This window comes from Lytechinus variegatus, chromosome 13 (assembly GCF_018143015.1).
Source record: "Lytechinus variegatus isolate NC3 chromosome 13, Lvar_3.0, whole genome shotgun sequence".
In the NCBI taxonomy this organism is placed as follows: domain Eukaryota; kingdom Metazoa; phylum Echinodermata; class Echinoidea; order Temnopleuroida; family Toxopneustidae; genus Lytechinus; species Lytechinus variegatus.
Genome location: NC_054752.1, coordinates 7,035,386 through 7,056,574, shown reverse-complemented (window position 1 = coordinate 7,056,574; position 21,189 = coordinate 7,035,386). Strand labels below are relative to the sequence as shown.

The window sequence follows — 21,189 nt, the reverse complement described above, 5'->3', positions numbered from 1 at the left end:
CATTTATATTGCACAATGTCTATGTGGATATACTCAACTGAACACTATATATACTTACTGTAGCAGGTGATCAGAATGAAATATTAAAAGATAAGCAAAACATGCAAAATTAAGTCAGAAATAAAGGAAAATGAAGGTTGCCCATTATCTCTAACAATAACATTATAACAAAAGTTCCTTATTTATTGAAAACCCTCTTGAAAAAGACAGGTTTTCATAGGAACTATAAAGCCTGGATGAACTAGGTAGTTATTTTTAATCTTGGGTTCTCTAAAGGTTCCACCTGAATCTGGCATGCAGGAGATTCAAATTTAGGATTGAAATCTTTTAATAAATGTATGTTGTCAACCATATACAATATGCAAATAACTATCATGTCTTTTATCTCCAGTTCCTACAACTACAGTGACTTTAACAGGTAATGACCTTTCTTTGTTATATGGATGATTGTGTATTGTTTCTTGCCTTAATTAGTAAATAGCACTTTGTATCGTATTGAGAAGGTATTTCATCCAATTATTTCCTTTGCATGTATGTGTTCACTCTGATACAGTATACAGTGCGTCCCACAAAAAAAACGAAACCGAGATCTATTGATGATTTATCATATCTTAATCACAAATACAATAGACAAATGACTTACCATTGTAAAGCTAAGGATCTCCTCTTTCATCTGAAATTACTTCTACAGGCTAGCGTTCAAACTCACTTGACTCTCTGTTTTGTTGACGATCAGCCATGCATTAATTTTTTTGTTAACCATGCGATAGCTTCTGTGGGAAACCGGTGAAAACATGTTTATTTCATGAAATTATGGAAATGCAAGCGTTGTTTTGATTGAACTTAACTTTTTACTTCTTGACCATTTTTTGTGATTAAGGTATCAAATAAACAAGCAGATATTGAAGTTTTTAGGCATGTGATTTTCTTTTTGAAATTCAGATACCCCCGCCAAATGAGCTTTTGGTATTCTTTCTTCAAATTGTTTTTGCTCACTCATGCGTGAATGAGGAATAATCTAAGTAATATCAGATGAAAGAGGAGATTATAACTTTTACATTGGTAGGTCATTTGTCTATTGTATTTGTGATTAAGTTATGGTAAATCATCGCTTAATCTCGGTTTCGTGTTTTCTGGGACACACTGTATTTCATATCAGAATAGAATGTAATGATTTGAATGGTATCAGAGTATGGAAATGGGGAAGACAAAGAAAAGTGTCTCCGATACACAAGAGATGACTCCCAGAATTGATTACTGTGAATACACCATAGACATCTTTGATATGAATGGAAGGAAGCTGTTAAGGAATACCACAGGTGAGATAAAAATTGATTTCTTTGTAAGAATTATAATAATAATTTGACCTTTAATTGGTGAGTGACATTATTAAGAAACAATAAACTCTAATGATGATCCAAATCATGAAAATAATGACAATCTGTACATATATTGGCTTTTTGTGCTCATGTGTTTTCCGGAACATTGGATCTGAAGTCATGAATACTTCATTTGAATACAGTGTAGCCATAAGATGTAGATCTTTAGTCTCGAATTTAGTCTAGTTTGTGTGTGTGTTTCTTTAGGATTTCATTTTAAAAATCTAGTTCTGCAAGAATTTTTTGGATAAGTCACAGATGAGATTTGTAGTTTGTGATTCATAAAAATGAAGGGGACATTTGTTATTGTGTTCAAAGGTCAAAGTTCATTTTGAGGTCAACATTAAAGTTTACAGTAAAGACTCTTCTGACAAGTGTTATTCCATCCCATTCATTTCACAATGAAGTTTCAATAAAATTCTCTTGCGTGCCCTCGCAAATCACAATATTTCTGGTTATTTTCATAAGTGGGCGAGACACAAATCACTTGTTTTACATAGCTGCTTTGTTATTGATACTCTGCATTGCATGATTGCATTAGCCTAATAAAAGACATGTCACAGTAGATATGAATAAACATGTGTTCTAATGATACCATCTTAAGTTATAATGATGTATCAATGCAAATGTATTACCCCTCAAATTTGAGTTTGTAAATTTTTTGTAAGGGGTTTAATACAAGCTACTGCATGTATTCATTCTTTTGTAGGTGCATAGGCCTAACATTAAGATAAAACTGAAAATGACAATTACATGTAGATTCAATATAAGTACTTTCCTGTAGACATAGAATGCAATGGTTCAGTGCATCAGGTACAATTTCAAAAGAAATTTACATTCAATTTGGTGTGAGAGTGGAAGACAAAATATTTATTTCAATCCTATATTATGGTTTTGCTTTAGTTTGGGTTTAATACGCTATCACAGGATGAATTATGCTACTTTTCCAGCAGTTTATACATCACCATTTTCATGGTATTGCATCACTGTGGCTTATATATTTGATAGCTGTAGGTGCTGATACTAGTTAGAGCGAGAGATTTTTGTATGTTTCATGTTTTTAATATTTCAAAATAATTTGAACAGGTCTTGAATAATGAGTGTAACATGTCCAGAGTTTTAATACATCCTGTTCTTGCTGTTTAATGCCATTTGATTACTCTGTTGATGGAAATTCCCACCTTTCACATATCTGTATAAATGGTAGCCTGCCACGAGGATTGTCACGTCAACTACACATGCTACGACCAATGGAGTGCGAGCCAATCGGGAGATGCGCCGTGGGAAGGTCCTGCTGAATGCCGCCATATGTTTGGAAGTAAATACAGACCACAGTGCAGATGCCAAGACGGTTATATTAAGGATGATATAAGTTATGGCAATGCCATGCAAATCATGATGAACCTTGGGGGAGTTCATAACACCGGTTTGTGTGTCAAGCCTATTGAAGGAGATTGTATGTTTTGTGAGCATGAATCCCTCCCGTATGGGGTGAGTTCAATGACTAAACATTTTTTTTACAGAGATTGAATGAAAAAAGTATGAATCTGTTTGCCGTAGCAACTTTTTTCGTTTCAATATCTTTTGAAAGTATTAGAGGTTTGCTAATGATGATAACAATAATAATAGGAATTAATCCAGCATCATCTGTCTTGAAATAATCTATTTCGAAGTGTACTGTTATTACTTCGCTGGCCTTAGCTTGGGCTGCCTCAAAGAATATTGGTGTCAGAAAACAAACCAATCTAATGCATTACAGAACTTTGATCTTCATTTCATAATATCTCTTCGATTTTCCAGCCGGAGAGCTACTATAGGGAGAATTGTGAGGTATGCACATGCAAGGAGAATACCACTTCCCAAACGTACTACTTTGAATGTGTACCTACTGATGATGCTACATGCATAAAAGTTACAACCAGTTCTCCAACTGAGAGTTATTCAACTCGAACCCCCACAACTGAGTTAGCTCCAGTAACAACTCTTCCAACAACAGCAGTGAAAGTACCTCGTACTACAACTCCTGTACCCACCAGTACATCATGTAAGTTTGCTGTTTAAAGGTAAATGCTAGTTTTGGTAACGATATTAAAATGAGTTCGTACAGAATCCAATGAAATGACCACGAAAGTGTCTGTTTGTATAGATAAAACGCATGTGCCGAAGGATTCTGGAAGAAATTGTGTAATTGCTGAGAAATCAGCAAATAAGCACAGGATTCGGGTAGGGCGTCGGGTGAAATGCATGCAAGTAAGAAATATTTGAAATACAATGGTTGTGCTTGTAGAATAAATAAGAAACCTTGGGTGTTTCACAAAGATTTAAATACATGTATGACTTGGAGTTGCATTTAAATGGCTAGTTGCGCATGGTGTAAAAGGCATGACAGCATTTGTCAGATCATGCCAAGAGGACGCGCACTACTGCGTATTGATCAATAAGAGAGTGCATTGCATAGCATGTACGCGTCGGCATTTAAGTGCGACCTAAGTCATACTTAAATCTTTGTGAAACACCCCCTAGTGCATTTTTCATGAAGCTGCAAAGTTTTGCATGACTTTACGAACGACAGAAACATGTTCTTGGTGCTAAGTTAGCTACATATGGATATATATTTTAGCACAAGAAAGGGTAACCAGTCATGGCGCAAGCCACTTTTTACTTACAAACAGCTTTATGAAAAACCCACCATGATTAATGTGTTTTTCATGATTTTGTCAGTTTTTATCAGATTACTTTCAGCCTGGCTGACGATAAACAATAATTATAACAATTTTAATAGTAAAGTGACTTATAAAGCACAACATTCTCTCTGCCCAAGGCTCATTAAGAGCTTAGAATTATAAAACGGTTTGAGAAGAATTTAAACGACCCGACAGAGGTACATCTTTTGATGTCTTTAGGAAGGCTTTTCCACATTGAGTATGGAAATTGTATAATTATATCAGTTTAAATTCTTCACATATATTTTGTTTTTTAGTGCCATGCAGTGATGAGTGTCATGTAACATTCAGTTGTGAGGATCAGGCAGCTGTCATGGACACACCATACGTATCACCCTGGACAGCTTTACCTCAGTGCAAGACCTCTTTCTGGGAAGAGGATTTAAAGTGCAGTTGCAAGGCTGGCTTTGTGAAAGACGACACTAGGTCAACGAGGCGGGCGGTCATATTGGAAAATTTAGGCAATGTTTATGAGACTCAAATGTGTGTTGAACCCCTGGTTGGTGACTGTTACTTCTGTGAGCATGATTCGATTAATATTCAGGTCAGTCCATCTCCTCAGCATCAATATTTTAGTTTTTTTTTGTTTTGTTTTTTTGTTTTTTAACGGGGATTCAGTTGTTTTGACTTCTGTATGCCATTAACCTAAGATATTGTTTAACCAACCGAAATATCTACCGAAATCTGCAAGAGGCCAGGGATAGTGGGTTTTTTATGACTGCTTACAATGTCTCAAAATGTTTTAGAAAAATCCCAGCCAATTTGCAAATGAGAGAAAATTATGACATCGCCCACTCACTATTTCTTTTGTATTGTAATGTTATGAAATCTTTTTATTATCTCCTTATAGCATGAGAGAAAGTTTGATTTATTCCTATATGGGTGCCAATTGCCAGTTACATTTTGTACCATGATTTTTATGAAGAGTTCTCTTATGTTGAAAAATTGAAATATAATGTAGATTTCATACAATAGGATACAAAAATAGTGAGTGAGTGACATCATCCGCCAGCTCAATTGCACGCCATTTCTCATTCATATGAAAGTATTGTGAAATTTAAGCATAAATTTCCCTTTTATTCTATGTTCAACAAGAATATTAAACTATTAATAAAACAACAAAAGCAATAATAATGATAAGGATAATAGAGCCTACTTATTAAGTGCTCAGAACCTCCTTAAGTTGCTCTTTGTTTTTAAAGAATGTAAATATACTTATGAACAATAGTAAAGTATAATGTAATGAGAAAAAAATTTGTGTTTTATTGTTATCTTTGTCTCATTACACATTTAGCCCGGAGGTTACTACAGGGAAAATTGTGAAAAGTGCACTTGCAAGAAGAACATAACCAGCGGGGAATATTACTTTGATTGTGAGCCAAGTGATAGCCCTGCTTGCATAAATAGGACAGCTTCCACAGCCAGTCATATTGCTTATACTACACTCCATCCAGCATCAAGTTCCCCCACATCTCGTGAGTCTTTCCTTCCATCCGTCATACTGGATGCATTAAACAGGGATACAATGTTTTTTCCTTTTTTTTGGGTTGCTGTCATGGCGTTAATGCCATTCCTTAGTACCCCATCCCCGGGCAGTATTTCACTCGGATCTTATTTTCGATCAATTATATACATCAAAGTAATGACCAATGGCTAAACTATACGTTATAAGCCCCTGGTATTTTTATTTATAAATTCCATTTGCTGTTTTTTTTTCACCCTAAAAGGACTGGGCTATTTGATGGGGGGGGGGCATGATGGCGCGTTTGCACCGGAATTTGGCACGAACATTCTTTTCCACATCTACAAACTAGTAAAAGATAAATTGAAAACAATTATTTTTATTCATTATTAAAATATGCAAATCTATTCGTGAAAAACATTTGCATATTTTACACCCAATTTCACTTCAAATTTTCTTTTCCAGATGTCATCTTTTAAATCTAATTTAAAGGTTTCCACAAAGAAAAATTGCATAACATGAATTTTTTCCCTGTTGTATTTCTTTTTTTTCTTTTTTTTTATGTAGTTCTTTGTTTTTTCATCTTTTGTTTTTTAGTGTTTTTTTATGGAAATTATTACAGACCATTTAAGAACTAAATTAAAGGCAAAATTAATTAAGCAGACGAATTACAATGAAAAATAATCACCCTTTTATGAATTTCATCTCCCATAGGCTTTGTACACAAAGTATAAATTAGCCATTTTCGGCATGACTTTGTCTTGTAAAAAGTCACGTGACGTTGCGAAGCTATACCCGTATGCTGTGAATTTGATCTAAAAATTTGCGCGAGACTTCAAAGAAAAAGTAATGAAAATTTGTGCCGTTATCTGTTTTCGTTTCAGAAATATCGCTTGAAGCGTCGAGGGGGCCATCATGGCCCTCCCCAGTTCTTTTAGGGTTAATGTAGGATGTTTTTATTTTTATTGCAAGCTATGCATAATGAATTCTTAACCTATGTGCAATTGTTTTTTGGGATTATATTTAGGAAGAAAAAATGCAACTACAGTATCATTTTTAGTATAAACATCATTCCTGATTTATTAGTTGTCACTTATTCATGTCATATATATCTATCTGTAAATGTAGCATATTATCATCATCCATTAATCTGGCATATTGTTTTTTATCCATTTATGTAGCATGTTGTCCTTATCTAGTCATTAATGTAGCATATTGCCATTTTCCATTTATGTAGTATATTATCATTGTACATTAATGTAGCATATTGTCATATTAACATAGAATATTTTTTTATCCATTTATGTAGTATATTGTCATCCACTCATTATTATGTAGCATATGTTCACTATCCATTTATGTAGCAAATTGTCATCATCCATTAATGTAGCATATTGTCACTTTTCATTATCGTAACATCTTTTTATTATCCATTTATGTAGAATATTGTCATTGTCTACTCACTAATGTAGCATATGTTCATTATCCATTTATGTAGCAAATTGTCATCTACGAATGTACATGTCACATACTGTCATTCTCCATTAATGTAGCACATTTGTAATATCCATGTATGTAGCATATCATCATTATCCATTTATGTTGCAAATTGTCATTTATCCAGTAATGTACTAGCATATTGTCATCCATTAATGCTGCATGTTATCCAATATGAGATAGGTTGTATGAGAGAAAGCCTCTGATTGGTCAATTCCCCTATTTTTGCAATTACATAATCCGGTATATGGCCACAATCATGGCATACGTATACCAACAATATTTGCACGGTAGCTTGTGTACAAAATCTCATCATGGTGATGTATCGATCACCTTGAAGAAAACAATTTTACATTACAATAAATCAATCAATAAATATTTGCTTTTTGTTTTGTACAACACCTCAGAATTAGGGAAAAATATGAAAAAGATTGAGTTTTCTCCTGTATTAATATATGAAACAGGAGCAAAAATATTGAAGTAAAAAGCAATATCCCACAAGTGCACATGATAAGGCAGCTAGCCAGCAGGCCACACGCGTATCACACGTTCATTTTTTACTGAGTGCAATAAATTGAATCATATTGTGACATCACCTAAAGCCGTGCAACGATGCATTTTGTAGTTAAGGTAAGTTCAGATATATTTTGATTCATTTTCAATTCATTGTTCCCATCTTATATAACACATAGTACATGCTAAATGTTGTTTAATATAGAATATCATTCGCCCTACATAAATCTTGAATTTCTCTTGTGCTTTTAGATTTCAACTCGGCCGCCGAGCTGAAATATAAATGCAGGCGAGAAATGTTCAATCTATGTACGCTCATACTATGGTATATTGAACTTCTTAGCATGTACTATACATATTAATGTACATGTAGCATATTGTCATTATCCATTCATGTAGCACATTTGTAATATCCATGTATGTAGCATATCGTCATCCATTATTATAGCATATTGTTATTCTCCATTAACGTAGCATATTGTTTCTATCCATCCATGTAGAATATTATCACTATCCATTAATGTAACATACCCACCAATGTAGCATATTGTCATTGTCTATCTATCATTGTAGCTTATAATATACTTTTTATTTAGTGTTTGCATGATGATGTCAAAATTTTGTTTGCAAGTATTTCATAGAAATAGAAAATACCATATTTCAATTTCCTCATCATATAACTACAAGACTATATCGCAAGCCAAAACACAAGAAATGCTATTTGAAATCTGTGAAGAAGAAAAAAAAGTTTCTTGCATTTTCACTGCTGATTAGCAATATCTTTTTTCTTTTTAAACATATATCAATATGCGCTTCTCGATTACCTAATGTGTGATATCAATCTATGTGGTCAGAGTTGAGAGTACATGCATTTGTATGTAAACAAGATCTATTATTTTATTGTTTCTCCAAATGACAAATTGGAAATTTTAAGAAGAATGTGCGTAAAAAAACAACATTTAAAGAAGTTGTGGCTTACATTGAAGAAAAAGCTGTGGAATGTATTTTTGGCCAAGTTTAATTTGCTACTTATTTTGCAAATCTGTTCACCCATATCTGCATTGAGTTTGCATATGGAATATTTAATTGTCATAGCAGTTGTGGCAAAATTAGATGGGTAAAAATGGAAAATTAATTATTATCAATGATTTACTGTCTTTCGATGGATGTTACATTGTATTTGATATTTTATGAGATATGAAAATAAACCAAAACAGAAAGAAAGAAATGTGCTGGCAAATTTCTTGTCCACCTCCTGGACCCTAGGTTGAACCACGTCAACCATCACTGAATGCATGCACTATAGTACTAGCGGGCTCAAATTTCAGCCTGTCTTCTGGAACCGATAGATGGCGCATCGTATTCTGAATTCTGATATGTTATTCTGAATTCTGATTTGTTAAGTAACAGTCACATGTATGTAAATGCATGCATCGCATTTACAAACTTTACATGCATTTTTTATTTTTTTAAGTCAAAGCTCTGTGATTACATATAGGCCTATCCTTTAACATCTCTTGTTTCTTCTGCTTTGTATGGAAAATAAAGTCAAACCATGATGATTTATCTTTGCATCATTTGATCTCATTATTTCTTTCTTATATCATAATTTCATCCTAGTTGTACATGTAATATAGAAATGAACTTGATGCTCTTTGTGTTTCCTTTAATTTTTATCTGAGCGTTACTAATCATGTTGTTCTTTTTGGTGTGGCTTATTTATTTCAAGTTTATACCGATGGTGCTAGGTTACCGGAAGTCGTTCAGAATGTAATAAACATTGGTATGAAATACCATGAATATGTTAACAGCAAAAGTTTGATCCAAAAGTATTATATGTGAGTACATGTATGTAAATATGTTCGAGAAAACCATATCAGACCCAATAAATAATATCACTTTTGGACTGTATTGCAGTATTGAGAATGTTTTCTTTACCGTAATGTGTCCAATGTTTCATTGAAGAGAGGAAAAAATACATACCTGTAGTCTGCAATTAATTTTACAAATTTCAATTGTATGTATACTATAGAAGTTCTATGAAATATATAGGCCTTGTCAATTTCATATTATTGTGATTATTATTTCTAATTGTACGTATTGAAATACAGAACCGACAACTACTGTAACAACGAGTGTTACAACAACTACCACTCCAGCAACCACAACTTCTCCAATGACTACAGTGACAGAAGAAATAACAACTACAGTAACAACAACCGCAAGCACCACAGTTGCTGAAGAGACAACAACTGTTACTACCACCACACCTGAAAGCTCCACTACTCAAACAACTACAACAGTGACAACAACTCGAGGTAGAAATATTAATACAAGATGTGTAGTTCAAGTTCATTTATTTCTTTCCACAACCAAAATACAATGCATACATGTACGATATCAATAAGGTTAAAAGAAAAAACACAACAGGAATAAAAGCTTATGGGCAATGAGCTAAAAAGATATCGAAAATATGGGAAAGAGGTGGTCTGTATAAAAGCAACCCTTGTTAAGCACAGATCACCTTTGATACAACAACAAAATATGTATGATACAATATAATTAAACGTCTGCATTGAAAAAAAAAAGAAAGCAGATAAGAAGCAAGAAAAAAAAGTATATATACATATATATACAGTAATAACATAAAAAAGAACAACTAACTAGAGTAGGGTAGAGGAAGGTAAGTACACACGACAAAACAGGGGCGGGGGGGGGTACTAATCCAGTTGTCTGTAGTAAGTATAAATGAATAAATAACAGATCTAGCATTAATACTTAAATATCGCTATGAGGATTTTTTTAGTTAGACACTCAGAATCAAGAGTTGAAGAGGAGTTTAGGCCTACAGAGATTATATATATAAGTCTAAAACTATACATTATTTACATTACATATATAAATCCAAGAAAAGAAAAAAAAAACAGTCTATAAATAATCCATATACTTGTAGATGCTAGTTTATTAGTGTAGGATTATTACTACCTTAGTCATTTTGCTCAAAACCATTTTGTTTAATTGTTTCATTCATGTTGAGATCCAGAATTGTTTTATGATATGCGACATTGCCCTAATCATTGCCTGCTACATGTAAGTAATCAGTTTTGAGTCAGATAATATCTTTAAAGTGCAAGTCTGTTGATCTATGCCATTCAAGACTCTAAGATAGTGCCTTTGGATTTGAAACGGAAGTCTTGGATTAAACTTATTTCCTTTGCATGTTAGGTAATTTTAATAATTAAGGTGCCTTTTGTGAATGTTGTTTCATGTTAAATAAAAAAATAGCAAAATATTAGTTTATTGTGAAAAACAGCTGTGCTGATTCCAGGTTTTCAAAAGTATTCTTAGCTACAATGAATCGTTTTTGAAATTTTTTGCAAACAATTTTGACAAATCTTAGTGCAATTTTGATGTGCTAGTAATCTATCCATGCAGTGTATCCATGTTTATTCTTCTATAGTTATATAGTTTTTATGACTTTTGTCAAGCATATTAATATAAGCTAATTAAATTATGATTGAATTTCTCAATTTTACCTTGATTTGATGATAATATCGGCATTCATATGTTTGCTGCATGGCTCAATATACTATTTTTATTGCTTAAATATCCTCAATAATAGAGATGTCTTGTATAAATTGGTTTGATCCTTCTCTCTGGACTAATTTTTAAATTTTTTCCTAGGTGCTCACTAAGAGATGTTGCGTATGCCATTACATCTAACATAAGATTGCACAAGTCATTATGATGGTTCATCTGAGAAGTTCAATGAAATATATAGGCTTATTTTGATGCTATAAATGTATCTCTTATTCTTTTAACTTGAAATTCATGATATTTCTTTAACAGAATGTTATGATGTTCTGAGCGAGGACCTCACTAAAGACAGTACTAGATCCTACACTGTACGCTTGCCATCGTCAACAGCTGATATTTCCGCAATCGAGGTTACTCCCAATTTATCAGTAGTCAAGAATGTATCTCTCTCTGTTGAGGTGACAACAGATGGTGATAATTATGAGGATGTTACAAGTCAGACAAATCTTCTCACCAGAAACGTCCAGGATGCACAGGTACAAATATTGCTTCAATTATATGCTTTATCTCATATCAGTAACAGGAAAGTTTTAAGTGGCAAATGTACTCTCTCACTGCTCTTGATGTTTATTCATTGACGTGAATGAATTGGCCGCTACTATTTCCTTTCCCTTGATAATTGTTTCTTTTTGGTAAAGAGTAAAATTGAAAGCAATGTTAAATTGCATAGTCTCTTTGCATAATTTTGGGTGGTCTGGGTCAGTTGGGATAATTTTGAGTGTGGTTTAGATCTTTTGAAGGAATTTTATTATCATTTTGAAATTTTTCATTTTCACTTTATCTTTTTCTACTGTAGGGAAATCCCAGTACGACTGAACGCTATGTACAGTTAGATGGAACTGTAACTGTGGAAATCAGCTTCTCCGAAAGACTTACGTCAAGTCGTGCAGTTCGAATAATTTTTACGGAGGATACAGACATCACTTCCATGACTTTGCATGGCTGCAATGAAAGTAAATAATATTTATATTTGCTTAATCTCAGATGAGAACTCATGAATAATTTTGAGCAAAAGAGTAATGATGACATTGATTTATTCATTTAGTTATTTTGCCTTTGTTGTTTTAATTTTATGTCTGACTAAAATTGGGAATAAAGGTTTGTCCTTTGACTGCAGTAGTGCTTTTCAAATTGACATCAACTTTTCACTGAAAGCTACATGTGTGTAGTAAGATAACTAATAAAATTGTCTTCACGGTATCATTTCTACTAGGTCCGGTTACAACAACTACAACATCAGTCCCAGAAACTACCACCCCATCTACAACATCTGGTAGGTTAAGGCAATTGCTCTGTCATTTATTTTGGAATTATATGATAGGGCTAGAACGCTGCAACAGTTGTCTTTTTATTCAAATTTTAGTCTGGCTATTATGAGGTACATTACTTTGATTTATTGCCTCGCCCACCAAAGGTGAAGGCGAGACTAAGGGATCCAAATGTTGTCCAACCTTCACAAACCTTCAATATCACATACATGTAACTCCACAACCGTAAGTCGCTTTTCAACCAAACTAAGATGGTAGATGGACTTGGGGGACCTGCATGTTATGCTGCAGTCTGAGGTCACATGGTAAGGTCAAAGGTCATTTTCAGGTCAACATTAATGTTTACATGCAAGACTGACTTATGGCACCTGACTCCGCAACCGGAAGTCACTTTTCAACAAAACTTGGTTGGCAGATGTACTTAGGCGACCTGCATGTTATGCTGCAATCAGAGGTCACATTGTAAGGTCAAAGGCCATTTTCAGGCAAACATTAATACGTGCAAGACTCTTATGACAAATATTATTCCATCCCAGTCATTTCACAATGAAGTTTCGATTTAATTCTCTTGCGTGCCCTCGCAAATCATGATATTTCTGGTTATTTTCATAAGTGGGCGAGACATAAAAATTGCTTTTGCATTGTAAATTTCATATTATTGTGATTATTATTTCTAATTTTATGTATTAAAATACAGAACCGACAACTACTGTAACAACAAGTGTTACAACAACTACCACTCCAGCAACCACAACTTCTCCAATGACTACAGTGACAGAAGAAATAACAACTACAGTAACAACAACTGCAAGCACCACAGTTGCTGAAGAGACAACAACTGTTACTACCACCACACCTGAAAGCTCCACTACTCAAACAACTACAACAGTGACAACAACTCGAGGTAGAAAGATTAATACAAGATGTGCAGATGCTAGTTTATTAGTGTAGGATTATTACTACCCTTAGTCATTTTGCTCAAAACCATTTTGTTCAATTGTTTCATTCATGTTGAGATCCAAAATTGTTTTATGATATGCAACATTGCCCTAATCATTGCCTGCTACATGTAAGTAATCAGTTTTGAGTCAGATAATATCTTTAAAGTGCAAGTCTGTTGATCTATGCCATTCAAGACTCTAAGATAGTGCCTTTGGATTTGAAACGGAAGTCTTGGATTAAACTTATTTCCTTTGCATGTTAGGTAGTTTTAATAATTAAGGTGCCTTTTGTGAATGTTGTTTCATGTTAAATAAAAAAATAGCAAAATATTAGTTTATTGTGAAAAACAGCTGTGCTGATTCCAGGTTTTCAAAAGTATTCTTAGCTACAATGAATCGTTTTTGAAATTTTTTGCAAACAATTTTGACAAATCTTAGTGCAATTTTGATGTGCTAGTAATCTATCCATGCAGTGTATCCATGTTTATTCTTCTATAGTTATATAGTTTTTATGACTTTTGTCAAGCATATTAATATAAGCTAATTAAATTATGATTGAATTTCTCAATTTTACCTTGATTTGATGATAATATCGGCATTCATATGTTTGCTGCATGGCTCAATATACTATTTTTATTGCTTAAATATCCTCAATAATAGAGATGTCTTGTATAAATTGGTTTGATCCTTCTCTCTGGACTAATTTTTAAATTTTTTCCTAGGTGCTCACTAAGAGATGTTGCGTATGCCATTACATCTAACATAAGATTGCACAAGTCATTATGATGGTTCATCTGAGAAGTTCAATGAAATATATAGGCTTATTTTGATTCTATAAATGTATCTCTTATTCTTTTAACTTGAAATTCATGATATTTCTTTAACAGAATGTTATGATGTTCTGAGCGAGGACCTCACTAAAGACAGTACTAGATCCTACACTGTACGCTTGCCATCGTCAACAGCTGATATTTCCGCAATCGAGGTTACTCCCAATTTATCAGTAGTCAAGAATGTATCTCTCTCTGTTGAGGTGACAACAGATGGTGATAATTATGAGGATGTTACAAGTCAGACAAATCTTCTCACCAGAAACGTCCAGGATGCACAGGTACAAATATTGCTTCAATTATATGCTTTATCTCATATCAGTAACAGGAAAGTTTTAAGTGGCAAATGTACTCTCTCACTGCTCTTGATGTTTATTCATTGACGTGAATGAATTGGCCGCTACTATTTCCTTTCCCTTGATAATTGTTTCTTTTTGGTAAAGAGTAAAATTGAAAGCAATGTTAAATTGCATAGTCTCTTTGCATAATTTTGGGTGGTCTGGGTCAGTTGGGATAATTTTGAGTGTGGTTTAGATCTTTTGAAGGAATTTTATTATCATTTTGAAATTTTTCATTTTCACTTTATCTTTTTCTACTGTAGGGAAATCCCAGTACGACTGAACGCTATGTACAGTTAGATGGAACTGTAACTGTGGAAATCAGCTTCTCCGAAAGACTTACGTCAAGTCGTGCAGTTCGAATAATTTTTACGGAGGATACAGACATCACTTCCATGACTTTGCATGGCTGCAATGAAAGTAAATAATATTTATATTTGCTTAATCTCAGATGAGAACTCATGAATAATTTTGAGCAAAAGAGTAATGATGACATTGATTTATTCATTTAGTTATTTTGCCTTTGTTGTTTTAATTTTATGTCTGACTAAAATTGGGAATAAAGGTTTATCCTTTGACTGTAGTAGTGCTTTTCAAATTGACATCAACTTTTCACTGAAAGCTACATGTGTGTAGTAAGATAACTAATAAAATTGTCTTCACGGTATCATTTCTACTAGGTCCGGTTACAACAACTACAACATCAGTCCCAGAAACTACCACCCCATCTACAACATCTGGTAGGTTAAGGCAATTGCTCTGTCATTTATTTTGGAATTATATGATAGGGCTAGAACGCTGCAACAGTTGTCTTTTCATTCAAATTTTAGTCTGGCTATTATAAGGTACATTACTTTGATTTATTGCCTCGCCCACCAAAGGTGAAGGCGAGACTAAGGGATCCAAATGTTGTCCAACCTTCACAAACCTTCAATATCACATACATGTAACTCCACAACCGTAAGTCGCTTTTCAACCAAACTAAGATGGTAGATGGACTTGGGGGACCTGCATGTTATGCTGCAGTCTGAGGTCACATGGTAAGGTCAAAGGTCATTTTCAGGTCAACATTAATGTTTACATGCAAGACTGTCTTATGGCACCTGACTCCGCAACCGGAAGTCACTTTTCAACAAAACTTGGTTGGCAGATGTACTTAGGCGACCTGCATGTTATGCTGCAATCAGAGGTCACATTGTAAGGTCAAAGGCCATTTTCAGGCAAACATTAATACGTGCAAGACTCTTATGACAAATATTATTCCATCCCAGTCATTTCACAATGAAGTTTCGATTTAATTCTCTTGCGTGCCCTCGCAAATCATGATATTTCTGGTTATTTTCATAAGTGGGCGAGACATAAAAATTGCTTTTGCATTGTAAATTTCATATTATTGTGATTATTATTTCTAATTTTATGTATTAAAATACAGAACCGACAACTACTGTAACAACAAGTGTTACAACAACTACCACTCCAGCAACCACAACTTCTCCAATGACTACAGTGACAGAAGAAATAACAACTACAGTAACAACAACCGCAAGCACCACAGTTGCTGAAGAGACAACAACTGTTACTACCACCACACCTGAAAGCTCCACTACTCAAACAACTACAACAGTGACAACAACTCGAGGTAGAAAGATTAATACAAGATGTGCAGATGCTAGTTTATTAGTGTAGGATTATTACTACCCTTAGTCATTTTGCTCAAAACCATTTTGTTCAATTGTTTCATTCATGTTGAGATCCAAAATTGTTTATGATATGCAACATTGCCCTAATCATTGCCTGCTACATGTAAGTAATCAGTTTTGAGTCGGATAATATCTTTAAAGTGCAAGTCTGTTGATCTGTGCCATTCAAGACTCTTGGATAGTGCCTTTGGATTTGAAATGGAAGTCTTGGATTAAACTTATTTCCTTTGCATGTTAAATAATTTTAATAATTAAGGTGCCTTTTGTGAATGTTGTTTCATGTTAAATAAAAAAGTAACAGAATACTAGTTTATTGTGAAAAACAGCTTTGCTGATTCCAGGTTTTCAAAATTTCTCTTAGCTACAATGAATCGTTTTGAATTTTTTTGCAAACACTTTTTTGACTAATTGTAGTGCAATTTTGATGTGCTAGTATTTTATCCATGCAGTGTATCCCTTTTTATTCTTCTAAAGTTATATAGCTTTTATGACTTTTGTCAAGCATATTAATATAAGGTAATTGAATTATGATTGAATTTCTAAATTATACCTTGATTTGATAATAATATCGGCATTTATTTGTTTGCTTCATGGCTCAATTTACTCTTTTTATTGCTTAAATATTCTCAACAATAGAGATGTCTTCTATAAATTGGTTTGATCCTTCTCTCTGGATTAATTTGTAGATTTTTTCCTAGGTGCTCACTAAGAGATGTTGTGTATGCCATTACATCTAACATAAGATTGCACAAGTCATTATGATGGTTCATCTGAGAAGTTCAATGAAATATATAGGCCTATTTTGATGCTATAAATGTATCTCTTATTCTTTTAACTTGAAATTCATGATATTTCTTTAACAGAATGTTATGATGTTCTGTCCGAGGACTTCACTAAAGACAGTACTAGATCCTACACTGTACGCTTGCCATCGGGAACAGCTGATATTTCCGCAGTCGAGGTTACTCCCAATTTATCAGTAGTCAAGAATGTATCTCTCTCTGTTGAGGTGACAACAGATGGTGAGAATTATGAGGATGTTACAAGTAAGACAAATCTTCTCGCCAGAAACGTCGAGGATGCACAGGTACAAATATTGCTTCAATTATATGCTTTATCTCATTTCAGTAACAGGAAAATTTTAAGTGGCAAATGCACTCTCTCTGCTCTTGATGTTTATCCACTGACATGAATGAATTGGTCGCCACTTTTTCCTTTCCCTTGATAATTGATTCTTTGGGGTGAATAGTCAAAATTGAAAGCAATGTCAAATTGCATAGTCTCTCTGCAAAATTTTGGGTGGTCTGGGTCAGTTGGGATAATTTTGAGTGTGGGTAGATCTTTTGAAGGAATTTTATTATTTTGAAATTTTTCATTTTTATTTTATCTTTATCTACTGTAGGGAAATCCCAGTACGACTGAACGCTATGTACAGTTAGATGGAACTGTTACTGTGGAAATCAGCTTCTCCGAAAGACTTACGTCCAGTCGTGCAGTTCGAATAATTTTTACGGAGGATACAGACATCACTTCCATGACTTTGCACGGCTGCAATGAAAGTAAATAATATTTATATTTGCTCAATCTCGGATGAGAACTCGTGAATAATTTTGAGCAAAAGAGTAATGATGACATTGATTCATTCATTTAGTTATTTTGCCTTTGTTGTTTAAATTTTATGTCTGACTAAAATTGGGAATAAAGGTTTATCCTTTGACTGTATAGACGTTTAAGTAGTGCTTTTCAAATTGACATCAACTTTGCACTGAAAGCTACATGTATTTAAGATAACTAATATAATTGTCTTCATGATATTATTTCTACTAGGTCTGGTTACAACAACTACAACATCAGTCCCAGAAACTACCACCCCATCTACAACATCTGGTAGGTTAACCCTAAATAGACTGGGCTATTTCGACGCCTAAGAAGACTGGGGGGGCTGATTCAGCTCCCCCTTTTGATCTCGGCTGTCGATCGCGCGATCGCGACGAAAATTGGCACAAGCATTACCCATGGCATTAACTACAAAACTATAACATCAAATTCTGCAAAAAATCTCATGTCTCATTAATTATGCTAATTTATGCGTAAAATCATAAGTTTGCTCTAATCAATAAAATAATGCCCCTGAAATGCTATTTTTTGTTTCACATACTCTAGATAGGCATCTGATCAAATTGATTTTAAAAAAATTTCAAAATCACATTTATTTTCTTATATATTCTATTGTTTTCTAAATTTCTTATGTATTTCTTTGTTTTTCGACTTTTTGTTTTTTTATTGTTTTTTCAATGGAAATTGTCAGGGACTTTATTTTGACCATAAACAAGATAAACTTATGATGTGGAAGAGGTTCATCGTGGTGAAGGATTGAGTAGAAGAAATAACCAGTTGTCTCACTACGTTTGCTACATCGTGAGACAACTGGTTATTTCTTCTACTCAAGATAAACTTAATTGATTTTAAGCAGTAAAAGGAAAAATAATGATACATTTATGAATTTTGGCTAAGAACACTATTTGCATTGGATTTGTACACAAATTCACGTTTTTGAGTAACTTGGGGTCTGCATGCACTTACGAAATGTTGGGTAATTTTGAAACGGCGTACCCGGGGGTAACAATTTTGGTCTCAAAAGTTGCGGGAGACTTGAAAGTAAAAAGTCAGCGAGCGACGCGGTCAAAAAATTTCGTACGGCGGATTTATCGCGAAAAATGTCGAGGGGGGGGCTGATTCAGCCCCAGTCTTTTTAGGGTTAAGGCAATTGCTCTGTCATTTATTTTGGAATTATATGATAGGGCTAGAACGCTGCAACAGTTGTCTTTGCATTCAAATTTTAGTTTAGCTATTATGAGGTACATTTATTTACTTTGATTTAGTGTCTCGCCCACCAGAGGTGAAGGCGAGACTATACGGGATGTCGTCCAACCGTCACAAACCTGTAATAACACATAACTCCACAACTGTAAGTCGCTTTTCAACTAAACTTGGCTGGTAGATGGACTTGGGATATCTGCATGTAATGTTGCAGTCGGAGGTCACATGGTAAGGTCAAAGGTCATTTTCAGGTCAACGTTACCGTTTACATGCAAGACTGTCTTATGACACCAAATTCCGCAACCGTAAGTCACTTTTCAACCAAACTTGGATGGTAGATGGACTTGGGGGATCTGCATGTAATGCTGCAGTCGGAGGTCACATGGTAAGGTCAAAGGTCATTTTGAAGTCAACGTTAAAGTTTACGTGCAAGGCTCTTATGACAAACTGTGTTAATCCATCCCAGTCATTTCACAATGAAGTTTCGATATAAGTCTCTTGCGTGCCCTCGCAAATCATGATATTTCTGGTTATTTTCATAAGTGGGCGAGACACAAAATTGCTTTTGCCTTGTCAATTTCATATTATTGTGATTATTATTTCTAATTATATGTATTAAAATACAGAACCGACAACTACTGTAACAACAAGTGTTACAACAACTACCACTCCAGCAACCACAACTTCTCCAATGACTACAGTGACAGAAGAAATAACAACTACAGTAACAACAACCGCAAGCACCACAGTTGCTGAAGAGACAACAACTGTTACTACCACCACACCTGAAAGCTCCACTACTCAAACAACTACAACAGTGACAACAACTCGAGGTAGAAAGATTAATTCAAGATGTGCGGATGCTAGTTTATTAGTGTAGGATCATTACTACCCTTAGTCATTTTGCTCAAAACCATTTTGTTCAATTGTTTCATTCATGTTGAGATCCAGAATTGTTTTATGATATGCGACATTGCCCTAATCATTGCCTGCTACATGTAAGTAATCAGTTTTGAGTCGGATAATATCTTTAAAGTGCAAGTCTGTTGATCTATGCCATTCAAGACTCTAAGATAGTGCCTTTGGATTTGAGATTGAAGTCGTGAATTAAACTGATTTCCTTCGCATGTTCAGTAATTTTAATAATTAAGGTGCCTTTTGTGAATGTTGTTTCATGTTAAATAGAAAAGTAACAGAATACTAGTTTATTTTGAAAAACAACTTTGCTACTTCCAGGTTTTCAAAATTTCTCTTAGCTACAATGAATCGTTTTTGAAATGTTTTGCAAACAATGTTTTGACAAATTGTAGTGCAATTTTGATGTGCTAGTATTCTATCCATGCAGTGTATCCCTTTTTATTCTTCTAAAGTTATATAGTTTTTATGACTTTTGTCAAGCATACTAATATAAGGTAATTGAATTATGATTGAATTTCTAAATTCTATCTTGATTTGATAATAATATCGGCATTTATTTGTTTGCTTCATGGCTCAATTTACTCTTTTTATTGCTTAAATATTCTCAACAATAGAGATGTCTTCTATAAATTGGTTTGATCCTTCTCTCTGGACTAATTTGTAAATTTTTTCCTAGGTGCTCACTAGGAGATGTTGTGTATGCCATTACATCTAACATAAGATTGCACAAGTCATTATGATGGTTCATCTGAGAAGTTCTATGAAATATATAGGCCCATTTTGATGCTATAAATGTATCTCTTATTCTTTTAACTTGAAATTCATGATATTTCTTTAACAGAATGTTATGATGTTCTGTCCGAGGACCTCACTAAAGACAGTACTAGATCCTACACTGTACGCTTGCCATCGGGAACAGCTGATATTTCCGCAATTGAGGTTACTCCCAATTTATCAGTAGTCAAGAATGTATCTCTCTCTGTTGAGGTGACAACAGATGGTGAGAATTATGAGGATGTTACAAGTCAGACAAATCTTCTCACCAGAAACGTCGAGGATGCACAGGTACAAATATTGCTTCAATTATATGCTTTATCTCATATCAGTAACAGGAAAATTTTAAGTGGCAAATGTACTCTCTCTGCTCTTGATTTTTATCCATTGACATGAATGAATTGGTCGCCACTATTTCCTTTCCCTTGA

At 34.1% G+C, this 21,189-nt stretch overlaps 1 protein-coding gene across 1 annotated transcript in view; it reads left to right on the top strand.

The window, feature by feature from the left end:
- Nucleotides 1-21,189, top strand: part of LOC121426608 (mucin-19-like) — a 196,170-nt gene that overhangs the window by 35,305 nt on the left and 139,676 nt on the right. The window contains exons 26-44 of the mRNA XM_041622966.1: nt 392-418; nt 2,587-2,870; nt 3,180-3,423; nt 4,360-4,646; nt 5,397-5,577; nt 9,686-9,892; nt 11,424-11,647; nt 11,968-12,124; nt 12,385-12,444; nt 13,137-13,343; nt 14,268-14,491; nt 14,812-14,968; nt 15,229-15,288; nt 15,981-16,187; nt 17,112-17,335; nt 17,651-17,807; nt 18,076-18,135; nt 19,695-19,901; nt 20,828-21,051. Coding sequence (XP_041478900.1) covers nt 392-418; nt 2,587-2,870; nt 3,180-3,423; nt 4,360-4,646; nt 5,397-5,577; nt 9,686-9,892; nt 11,424-11,647; nt 11,968-12,124; nt 12,385-12,444; nt 13,137-13,343; nt 14,268-14,491; nt 14,812-14,968; nt 15,229-15,288; nt 15,981-16,187; nt 17,112-17,335; nt 17,651-17,807; nt 18,076-18,135; nt 19,695-19,901; nt 20,828-21,051 — 3,398 coding nt within the window. The remainder of the gene's footprint in view (nt 1-391; nt 419-2,586; nt 2,871-3,179; nt 3,424-4,359; nt 4,647-5,396; nt 5,578-9,685; nt 9,893-11,423; nt 11,648-11,967; nt 12,125-12,384; nt 12,445-13,136; nt 13,344-14,267; nt 14,492-14,811; nt 14,969-15,228; nt 15,289-15,980; nt 16,188-17,111; nt 17,336-17,650; nt 17,808-18,075; nt 18,136-19,694; nt 19,902-20,827; nt 21,052-21,189) is intronic.